The sequence below is a fragment of the Oncorhynchus keta genome, chromosome 7 (assembly GCF_023373465.1).
Source record: "Oncorhynchus keta strain PuntledgeMale-10-30-2019 chromosome 7, Oket_V2, whole genome shotgun sequence".
NCBI classification, from domain to species: Eukaryota; Metazoa; Chordata; class Actinopteri; order Salmoniformes; family Salmonidae; genus Oncorhynchus; species Oncorhynchus keta.
Window position 1 is genome coordinate 18,815,962 of NC_068427.1, and position 11,712 is coordinate 18,827,673.

Genomic DNA, 11,712 nt, shown 5'->3' on the forward strand with positions numbered 1-11,712 from the left:
TTCTGAATCGCGCATCTTCTAAGTACGTTAAAACATGACGTCGCCAATCCCCGTTTCATACCCATTGCGCTTGCGCGCGTCCAAGGCTACCAGGAAGCAAACACGAAGCAGTTTGACTGTCTACAATGTGTAGACAGAAAGCTGTAGAAAATGTACGATTTCTAGTAGCTAAGTACAAACTCTTGCTTTTGGTTGAATTTTAACAGCAGGATTTCGTAGCCTACTCTTCATAGAGAAACGTTAGTTTTTGTGGACATTTTCGATGGAGTGACACAGTGGCAGTGCTGTGTGCGTTGTTTACATTCTTGAGACACCACCAAGCAATCAAGCAGCTGGAGGAAGCTAGCTAACTAACTAACGTATCTAGTTAATTTCTATTGTGGTGACAGTTTATGTGAATCAAAATACAGCTTGATAAATGTATGACTTGTATGTATGACTAGGCTAGCTATCCCTTTTAGTTTGTGATAGGCGTTTGGTGACCTGCCCATGCACCTGCATTAGCCAGTATAGTACTGCCTGCATTTAACATGTCCTAAAGTACAGTACGCCTATTGCCATTACATATTGCCATTGCATTAGGCTATATGCAAACATGCCATGCACACATTAGTCTTCATATACAACTTGTCCTATAACAAGGTGTTTTAATGAAAATGTAGCATGACCTCTATTCATAATTTAAAATAGCCACAATGTGACCTTTTGTTCATTTGTTTGTTTTTGGTAAACATTACTTTAGCAACCATTTCAGCTAATGTAATAATAACTGCAGTTGAACTGTGTAACTATACTCTGGAAGAAAACCCTCTGCGTGTGTCTCTTGTGTTTGGCCCTGTCTGGCTCTCACATGCTTCCAATCAGCTTGAGAAACAGGAAGATTCTGCGAAGAGGTGATAACCGTGGCTACTTTAAGGACAAAACTAGTTACTGTATATAGCCTAGGTCATGTCCTGTGGCTTTTAGAGAGGAGCAGAATAGTTAGACCTGTTTGGGATGTTGTGTTAGTAGAGGGAGAGTGGAAGTGGAAGGAGTTAAATGTGGCTACTATCTGGGCCTAATTGTACTGCTGTAGTCAACTGTATGGAGAGTGATGTGAAACTAGCAGGGTTCGAGTAGGGTGGATTAGGCTGTGAACAGTTTCTCTCAGAACAAGGGTTGTGTGCTGCGGACACTGAAGGCTTAGCTTACTGTTGTTGTCTTTGATTTCTCTGTTCTTACTGTTTTTTCCCCTTCTTATTTTCCCTCCTCTGAGTGCTCTGCCTACATGTCGGCTCTTGGCCTGCATTCATATACCAGCTCACAGTGGTTTTGTTGTGTGTGTTTCAGTGAGCCTGGAGCCCTGCGTGTGTGTGAGCCCACATCATGGCGTGCTGCCGGCTGTGCTCCAGACTGTGTCCCAGGCTGTGCTCCCGCTCCTCCGCGTACACTCTGGCCCTGGGCTTGGGCTTCGTCACCCTGGGCACCTCTCGCATCCTGCTGCTCAAGTTCTCTGCCAACACACGTTAGTACTACATTATCATTCATGGACTTCAGTTTGAATCGATGGTCTTATGTAAATGTTTTTTCTCTTCTTTGACCTATAGAAAACAAGTATGATTTCCTCCCTGCGTCTGTCAACCTGCTGGCAGAGGGGCTCAAGCTGCTCTTCTGTCTTGGCATGTCTCTGAGAGTCATGGTCAGAGGTAAGAGATGGGCACTGAGGGAGAGGGCGCCATCTTGTCCAATGTCATAATTCAGAATGTTTAGAGTTGTTGTTGTCGAGCAATAATGTAACTGAGAGAAGGGAGATTAAAGTGTATGTATTCCAGACGGCCGTTCATGTCGAGAGCTGGGCTGCTCCTCGGGTTCTGCCTTCCTGAGTTTCATGAAGTGGTCCGTCCCCGCCTTCCTTTACTTTCTGGATAACCTCATCATCTTCTACGTCATGACCTACCTACAGCCTGTGAGTTTAATAATAACACACTGCAGTGTTTTAAATGCTAATGTTAAAGCCTCGGTTGTCTCTGATTCCTTTCCCCCACAGGCCATGGCAGTGTTGTTCTCCAATGTTGTTATCCTGACCACAGCTATCCTGTTCAGAGTTGTGCTGAAGTAAGTCACAGTTTTGTTCTGGACATAGTGTTCTGTACTGGACCTATATGTTTGTTTACATAGCTGATAGTGGCACTCGAGGTAAAAGTTTCCTCCTAACTACTGATCTAGGATCAGCTTACCCTGACACAACCCTAACCAATGCATATGTTTTTAGCTCAATATCAAATAATTTCTTGGGTAACAATTAAGTACCTTACTGTGATTGTTTTCTATTAAAATGGTAAAAAAGAAACAAAAATAGCTTCTTAGCAAGGAGCAATTTAACTTGGACTGTCTGGGAGTGGTGAGGGGAAACCTAGCTGTTATTGCCAGAGAGGTTTGGTACTCTTTGTTATTGGTCTATTAACTAATTTACCACCTGGTGTTGTCACTAGATAGTTCAAAACTACATCCCACCACAACTGGCTGAAATTTCAGGCGCTTTTCAAACAGATCTTAGTGGCGCCCCCGAGTGGTGCAGCGGTCTAAGGCACTGCATCTCAGCGCTAAAGGCATCACTACAGACCCTGTTTCGATTCCAGGCTCACAACTAGCCGTTATTGGGAGTCCCATAGGGCGGCGCACAATTGGCCCAGTGTCGTCCGGGTTAAGGTTTGGACAGGGTAGGCCGTCATTGTAAATAAGAATTTGTTTTTAACTGACTTGACTAGTTAATTAAAAAAATTACACTTAAAGGACATTATCGTCATTTTCACAGTATTACAGGAAAATCACGATTTTGACTGCACTGGTCCTTTTTAAAGCTGGAATCTGTACTTTGTGAAACTGACACCACCGTTTGTGATATTACAACAACAAAAGTTATTTCAAACAACATTTATTTTATATTTTTTACCACAATACTGGATGCACCTCTCTTCCGTTTCATTAACAAAAACAATAACAGCTTTAACCATTATTGAGGAAAATTCATAAACTGATTTCAGATCAGCATTTAGGGTCAGCCTACGTCGAAGGGCTCATCTCTGACCGCTGCTATTCCCCTCCTCTCCCCTAGGAGACGCCTGTCCTGGGTGCAGTGGGCCTCCCTGGTCATCCTCTTCCTGTCCATTGTCTCCTTGACGACAGGATCGGGAGGCAGCCAACGGGCCATAGCGATGCCGGGCCTCCACCCCAGCCCCCTCTCCCCACCCACCAACAGCTGCCTGCTCTACACACAGCTAGAGGAGCAACGAAGGAACGACAGGTTGTCAGAGCGATGGATGGGAGGGAAGGAGGAAGGGAGGCAGTCAATGTGGAATTCAGAACTCCTCTGTACAGTGTCTGTATTAGGACATCTTCACACATCCTGCATGACACCACAAGTCTCCTTTCCCTGTCAATAAGTCAGTCTAAGTAAGTGTTCCTGCTCCCTCCCTCCCTCCCTCCCTCCCTCCCTCCCTCCCTCCCTCCCTCCCTCCCTCCCTCCCTCCCTCCCAGTAACTCCAGCACATGGAGCTCAGTGCTGCCGGGACAGGCTGAGGTGTGGCGGGGGAGGCTGATGGGGACTCTGCGCTCTCTGGGCATGGGTCACATCCTCCTGGTGCTCCAGTGTTTTATCTCCTCCATGGCCAACATCTACAACGAGAAGATCCTCAAGGAGGGAGACCAGCTCCAAGAGAGCATCTTCATCCAGAACAGCAAACTGTAAGAACTCATGTGAACATTGGCACACACACATGCATGAATGCAGACATATGACACACACGCACATATTCACACAGCTTTCAAACATCCCAATAACCACCGAACTACACACAAACACCCACAGCCCATCGGTCTAAAAATCTGTGTATGTGGTTGCAGGTACATGTTTGGCATGCTGTTCAACTGTCTGACTCTGGGTCTAGGGGGCGAGGCGAGGGGTCTAACCGTCCGTTGTGGCCTCCTTTATGGTCACAACGTCTACTCACTGGGACTGGTGCTGGTCACTGGTAGGACACACGTACACACTGGTGCTACTGTTGTTGAATTAACCCCATACAATCTAAAGGACTGGTTCATTCATTAGCATGAATAGGTACAGTATGTACTGTGCATATGGTATATGCATTATTATTGATTCACTATTCATTACTAATATATTGATCCGTTATTCCTGACAGCTAACGTCTGTCGGTGGCATTCATCCTAAGGCTGGTTTATTAGGAATGCATTATTATCAATATAAACATTATTATTAATACATTACGAAATATATCAGTAGCTTCCCTGGGCCTGTCAGTGGCGTTCATCCTGAGGTTGATTATTATAAATGCATTATTATTGATCCATCATTATCAGTATGTACATTATTAATATATCAAATATTTTATCCCAAGCTGCCCTGGGCCTGTCGGTGGCGTTCATCCTGAAGTTCAGAGACAACATGTTCCATGTGCTGACAGGCCAGATCACTACAGTCCTGGTCACGGCCCTGTCCCTCTTCCTCTTTGACTTCCACCCCTCGCTGGATTTCTTCCTGCAGGCGCCCGTGGTGCTGCTCGCCATCTTTGTCTACAACGGCAGCCGGCCCAAAGACCCTGAGTACGCCCTGCAGCGCGAGAAGCTGCGCGTCATTAACGGAGAGGTTCTGCAGAGGTCGCGAGGGGTGAGGACCCCTTTTTTTCCCTTCATCAATCTACACACACTACCCCATAATGACAAAGCAAAAACAGGTTTTTAGACATATTTGCAAATGTATTAAAAACACTGATATGGTATTTACATAAGAATTCAGACCATATAATCAGTACTTTGTTTAAGCACCTTTGGCAGCAATTACAGCCTCAAGGCTGAATTTAGGAAGAGGAAGAGTCTTGGTGGTTTCAAACTTCTTCCATTTAAGAATGATGGAGGCCACTGTGTTCTTGGGGACAATCAATGCTGCAGACATTTTTTTGGTACCCTTCCCCAGATCTGTGCCTCGACACAATCCTGTTTTAAAGCTCTACGGACAATTCCTTCGACCTCATGGCTTTGTTTCCCCTGACATGCACTGTCAACTGTGGGACCACATAGACAGGTTTGTGCCTTTCCAAAACATGACCAATCAATTGAATGTACCACAGATGGACTCCAATCAAGTTGTTGAAACATCTCAAGGATGATCAATGGAAACGGGATGCACTTGAGCTCAATCTTGAGGGTCTAAATACTTATGTGAATAAGGAATTTAAAAAAAAACAGTTTTTGCTTTGTCATTATGGGGTTTTGTGTGTAGATTGATGAGAATAAGCTTGTAACCTATCAAAATGGGGAAAAGTCATGGGGTCTGAATACTTTCCTAATGCACTCATTCAAGGGTTTGTCTATATTTTGACTGTTTTCTACATTATAGAAATAGTGAAGAAATCAAAACTATGAAATAACACATACAGTGAGGCAAAACAAGTATTTAGTCAGCCACCAATTGTGCAAGTTCTCCCACTTAAAAAGATGAGAGGCCTGTAATTTTCATTATAGGTACACTTCAACTATGACAGACAAAATGAGAAGAAAAAATCCAGAAAATCACATTGTAGGATTTTTTAAATGAATTTATTTGCAAATTATGGTGGAAAATAAGTATTTAGTCACCTACAAACAAGCAAGATTTCTGGCTCTCACAGACCTGTAACTTCTTCTTTAAGAGGCTCCTCTGTCCTCCACTCGTTACCTGTATTAATGGCACCTGTTTGAACTTGTTATCAGTATAAAAGACACCTGTCCACAACCTCAAACAGTCACACTCCAAACTCCACTATGGCCAAGACCAAAGAGCTGTCAAAGGACACCAGAAACAAAATTGGAGACCTGCACCAGGCTGGGAAGACTGAATTCGCAATAGGTAAGCAGCTTGGTTTGAAGAAATCAACTGTGGGAGTAATTATTAGGAAATGGAAGACATACAAGACCACTGATAATCTCCCTCGATCTGGGGCTCCACGCAAGATCTCACCCCGTGGGGTCAAAATGATCACAAGAACGGTGAGCAAAAATCCCAGAACCACACGGGGGGACCTAGTGAATGACCTGCAGAGATCTGGGACCAAAGTAACAAAGCCTACAATCAGTAACACACTACGCCACCAGGGACTCAAATCCTGCAGTGCCAGACGTGTCCCCCTGCTTAAGCCAGTATATGTCCAGGCCCGTCTGAAGTTTGCTAGAGAGCATTTGGATGAATGAATGGGGCCATGTATCGTGAGATTTTGAGTGAAAACCTTCCATCAGCAAGGGCATTGAAAATGAAACTTGGCTGGGTCTTTCAGCATGACAATGATCCCAAACACACCGCCCGGCAACGAAGGAGTGGCTTTGTAAGAAGCATTTCAAGGTCCTGGAGTGGCCTAGCCAGTCTCCAGATCTAAACCCCATAGAAAATCTTTGGAGGGAGTTGAAAGTCCGTGTTGCCCATGCAACAGCCCCAAAACATCACTGCTCTAGAGGAGATCTACATGGAGGAATGGGCCAAAATACCAACAACAGTGTGTGAAAACCTTGAAGACTTACAGAAAACGTTTGACCTCTGTCATTGCCAACAAAGGGTATAAAACAAAGTATTGAGATACACTTTTGTTATTGACCAAATACTTATTTTCCACCATAATTTGCAAATAAATTCATTAACCCTACAATGTGATTTTCTGGATTTTCTTTCTCATTTTGTCTGTCATAGTTGAAGTGTATCTATGATGACAATTACAGGCCTCTCATCTTTTTAAGTGGGAGAACTTGCACAATTGGTGGCTGACTAAATACTTTTTTGGCCCACTGTATGGATCATGTAGTAAACAAAGTGTTAAATAAATCCAAATATATTTTATATTTGAGATTCTTCAAATAGGCACCCTTTGCCTTTATGACATCTTTGCACACTCTTGGCATTCTCTCAACCAGCTTCACCTCCCTGGACTGCTTTTCCAGCAGTCTTGGAGTTCCCACATTTGCTGAGCACTTGTTGGCTGCTTTTCCTTCACTCTGCAGTCTGACTCATCCCAAACCATCTCAATTTGGTTGAAGTCGGGGGATTGTGGAGGCCAGGTCATCTGATGCAGCACTCCATCACTCTCCTCCTTGGTCAAATAGCCCTTACACAGCCTGGAGGTGTGTTTGGTCATTGTCCTGTTGAAAAACAAATTATAGTCCCACGAAGCACAAATAAGATGGGATGGCGTATCGCTGCAGAATGCTGTGGTAGCCATGCTGGTTAAGTGTGCCTTTATTCTTAAATAAATCACTGACAGTGTCACCAGCAAAGCACCCCCATACCATCACACCACCTCCTCCATGCTTTATGGTGGGAAATACACATGCAGAGATCATCCGTTCACCCACACCGGGTCTCACAAAGACATGGCTTTTGGACAAATTTCCACCAGTCTAATGTTTATTGCACGCGTTTCTTGGCCCAGGCGAGTCTCTTCTTCTTATTGGTGTCCTTTTAGTAGTGGTGTCCTTGCAGCAATTCGACCATGAAGGCCTGATTCACACAGTCTCCTCTGAACAGTTAATGTTGAGATGTGTCTGATGCTTGAGCTCTGTGAAACATTTATTTGGGCTGCAATTTCTGAGGCTGGTAACTCTAATGAACTTATCCTCCCTCTGCAGCAGAGGTAACTCTGGGTCTTCCTTTCCTTTCCAGTATCAACATAGCTTGATGGTTTTTAGGACTGCACTTGAAGAAACTTTCAAAGTTCTTGAAATGTTCCGTAACGACTGACCTTCATGTCTAAAAATAATGATGGACTGTTGTTTCTCTTTCATTATTTGAGTTGTTCTTGCCATAGTATGGACTTGATATTTTACCAAATAGGGCTGTCTTCTGTATACCCCCTCTACCTTGTCACAACACAACTGATTGACTCAAATGCATTAAGAAGGAAATAAATTCCACAAATGAACTTTTAACAAGGCACACCTGTTATTTGAAATGCATTTCAGGTGACTACCTCATGAAGCTGGTTGAGAGAATGCCAAGATAGTGCAAAGCTGTCATCAAGGCAAAGGGTGGCTACTTTGAAGAATCTCAAATATATTTATATTTCTTTAACGCTTTTTTGCTTACTACATGATTCCATGTGGGTTAATTCATCGTTTTGATGTCTTCACTATTGTTCTACAATGTAGAAAATAGTAAAAATAAAGAAAAACCCATGAATGGTTAGGTGTTCTACAACTTTTGACCGGTAGTGTGTGTACAGACAGACAGATAGACAGAAACCCAAACAAACACAACCCACTCTCACCCATATACAGTGTGACACAGGCAAACACACATGCACACTGGGGGCAACTATGATTCTCATTTGTGTGTAATAAGGAATTAGACTGTGGGGAAACCAATGTGATTCTGTGTAATGAACAGAGTTTAGATTCCCACCACAGCCTTAGCCCTGGGTAACTGCATTACAGTAGGTACATAGATGTATTCAATTAGGTTGGTTAGAGTATGATGATAAGTAGGAGGTTGTCGGTCTATGGAGGCTCTGTGTGGAAGTTGCCTGTAGACATAAATCTGGGATCAGCAAACCTTCCTCAAATCCTTAGCGTGGAAATAGCTATTTGGTAAACGCAGTCAGAAATGTGAAAAGATAGTGACATTACATAGACTGTGTTGTGAGAATCCCCCATAAGAGGGGAAGCACACCAGAGCAACGGACGGTTAGGGCAGAACACCGCCTCTGGCCGCAGAACACCGCCTCTGGCCGCAGAACACCGCCTCTGGCCGCAGAACACCGCCTCTGGCCGCAGAACACCGCCTCTGGCCGCAGAACACCGCCTCTGACCGCAGAACACCGCCTCTGACCGCAGAACACAGCCTCTGACCGCAGAACACCGCCTCTGGCCGCAGAACACCGCCTCTGGCCGCAGAACACCGCCTCTGGCCACAGAACACCGCCTCTGGCCGCAGAACACCGCCTCTGACCGCAGAACACCGCCTCTGACCGCAGAACACCGCCTCTGGCCGCAGAACACCGCCTCTGGCCGCAGAACACCGCCTCTGGCCGCAGAACACCGCCTCTGGCCGCAGAACACCGCCTCTGACCGCAGAACACCGCCTCTGACCGCAGAACACCGCCTCTGGCTGTAGAACACCGCCTCTGGCTGTAGAATACCGCCTCTGACCGCAGAACACCGCCTCTGGCTGTAGAACCTCCTCTGACCGCAGAACACCGCCTCTGACCGCAGAACACCGCCTCTGACCGCAGAACACCGCCTCTGACCGCAGAACACCGCCTCTGACCGCAGAACACCGCCTCTGACCGCAGAACACCGCCTCTGGCTGTAGAACCTCCTCTGACCGCAGAACACCGCCTCTGACCGCAGAACACCGCCTCTGACCGCAGAACACCGCCTCTGGCTGTAGAACCTCCTCTGACCGTAGAACACCGCCTCATGTTACCTACAAGGATATACCATGACATTTTAAATACTTAAAATAAACTTTTGAATGTTGTTTTTATAACTGTGCGTTGCCACTTTTCGCCACTTCAAATAGCAATTACTGGCGAGCCCCTAAGAGTTTCCAGAAGACCTGACACAGATCAATGCAAAACACTCACCAGAACCTTTTTATAAGACAATCAGTTCTATCGTCTCTTTTACTGTTGCTTTGAACCCAAAACTACAGAGAAAAACAGCTTTCTGTTGTTTTACCTCTGCATTTGCGTCATTCTAATTGATTAAGAGAGTCATAATTATCTGGAGATTCCCCAAAATATCCTGATATTATTTGAATAGTGAAATAATATCAAATGCCCTTCCCTAGATTCTACATGGTTTTTAATCGCCTTTGTTCATCGACACCCAGCAGGTAAATGCTAACACACCACATCCACCCACTGCTTTCAGACGTTCGTCTTTCTGGTGTTATTCCTCTCTAATCTCCACCATGCTTCCTTTGTGTTTGTGTAGGATGGGGAGGAGCTGGAGAGGCTGACCAAGCCAAACACAGACAGTGAATCAGAGGAGGAGTCTGTCTAGCCTCCCATTATGACTTCACAATGGCTCAACCTTGTGATGTCATCAGTATGCCTGACTCTGTGACATCACAATGGACAAACTGTCAGTCCTGAATTATGACTTTGCTATAACAGAACAGAATGGACATGCTATGTATCATGAGGCGGCAGCGTAGCCTAGTGGTTAGAGCGTTGGACTAGTAACTGGAAGGTTGTGAGTTCAAACCCCCGAGCTGACAAGGTACAAATCTGTCGTTCTGCCCCTGAACAGGCAGTTAACCCACTGTTCCCAGGCCGTCATTGAAAATAAGAATATGTTCTTAACTGACTTGCCTGGTTAAATAAAGGTAAAATTAAATTAAATGACATCAGAGCGCCTTGGCCTGTGGTTTTGTTGGCCTACTGTGATTGTCATAATTTATTGTACATCATAGATGCGATAAAGAGGTCAATGGAACTCGACACAAACATGGAAATGCCATGGAAATGCATGGGGGAAAAGATCCTGAGTCTGTCTCTTCATTGCCCCCCAGCAAAATGATCCTACATTTAGGCTATTGTGTGTATTCCACACTCCCATTATGGGGAGTGTGGCGTTGGACTAGTAACTGGAAGGTTGTGAGTTCAAACCCCCGAGCTGACAAGGTACAAATCTGTCGTTCTGCCCCTGAACAGGCAGTTAACCCACTGTTCCCAGGCCGTCATTGAAAATAAGAATATGTTCTTAACTGACTTGCCTAGTAATATAAAGGTGTAAAAAAAAAAGACTGACTACCATGACCGATTTCTATATGCTAGCTATGCTACCAGCTTATACGGACAGGAGTTAGCATTTAGCAGTCACTGCTTCTAAGCCTGAAAATAAACAACTTTTAAATGTTATTCTGCGAAAACTGGCAAATATATCAAAATCCAATTTTAGTAGCCACATTGTGGGCCTTGTTCACAAATGTTCACTTTGTTAGATCAGACTTGAATGTGCGCCAATCCGGCATCCTTCTTTCCCCCAAGGTCTGCGTTCCATTGACCTCTTTACCGCATCTATTCAGAAATGTGCTTGTTTGTGTATGAAATATGATATACAAATAATATTGTAATGGAAGAAATGCTAAATATACAATTTTGTATATGTTGTTGTATTTAAAATAATGCTATTGCTGTTATTGACACAGTGGCAAGGGTTACAGCTGTCAGATGTTGATATCTGCCAGTATGATCTTATTATGTCTTTGTTTTTATTATACATTTGTTTGCATTATGTTGGTGGCTGTTAAGAAAATTAGTTTTTCTAATGGCCAACTACTCAGTTTGTCTTAACGTTATTAAGTACTCAAAGACCATACAGTACTAGCACACTGTGCCATATAATTTACACTTCTATCATGTATTCAAAAAAGCTTCTTGTGAAGTTGTTATGCATAACATAAAATTATTGTTATGCTGTATGCATTTAAGGCAATTTACACCTGGTTCTTTATATTACTATTCATGACAGTGCATAATTACAATTTCTCAAACTGTCAACAGGTTATCAAATTAACATTAAAAACTACTGCCAAAAATACCATATTTTGTCTAGTTCACTGACTATATTTTCCATTCTGTTGATCTGTGTTGTAATGTTCGAATTGAACCAACAGGGGGTGGTGTAGTATAATAAATGGTTACTGTGCGTAAAGAACCTCTGACTAGACATTTATACAAATTGCTG

At 44.0% G+C, this 11,712-nt stretch overlaps 1 protein-coding gene across 2 annotated transcripts; it reads left to right on the forward strand.

Moving 5' to 3' along the window:
• The first annotated feature begins 2 nt into the window (after positions 1-2).
• slc35a5 (solute carrier family 35 member A5) lies at positions 3-11,630 on the forward strand. Of its 2 annotated transcripts, none has more exons than XM_052522112.1 (10): positions 3-152; positions 1,330-1,504; positions 1,587-1,685; positions 1,812-1,945; positions 2,027-2,094; positions 3,095-3,283; positions 3,517-3,723; positions 3,883-4,010; positions 4,398-4,666; positions 9,955-11,630. In XM_052522112.1, the coding sequence occupies exons 2-10, from the start codon at positions 1,366-1,368 to the stop codon at positions 10,021-10,023; spliced, it is 1,302 nt and encodes a 433-aa protein (XP_052378072.1). In that variant the 5' UTR covers positions 3-152; positions 1,330-1,365; the 3' UTR covers positions 10,024-11,630. The 2 variants fall into 2 exon arrangements, with proteins under 2 accessions (XP_052378072.1, XP_052378071.1); XM_052522111.1 differs by lacking the exon at positions 3-152 and adding an exon at positions 748-893.
• Positions 11,631-11,712: the final 82 nt, after the last annotated feature.

What these genes read in the sequence shown, in the direction of transcription:
- slc35a5 (XM_052522112.1), top strand. Translation starts at nt 1,366, where the DNA reads ATGGCGTGCTGCCGGCTGTGCTCCAGACTGTGTCCCAGGCTGTGCTCC. An exon ending in TCATGACCTACCTACAGCCT is followed by an intron (nt 1,946 to 2,026) that starts GTGAGTTTAATA and finishes TTTCCCCCACAG; the next exon opens with GCCATGGCAGTGTTGTTCTC. An exon ending in GGGACTGGTGCTGGTCACTG is followed by an intron (nt 4,011 to 4,397) that starts GTAGGACACACG and finishes TTTTATCCCAAG; the next exon opens with CTGCCCTGGGCCTGTCGGTG.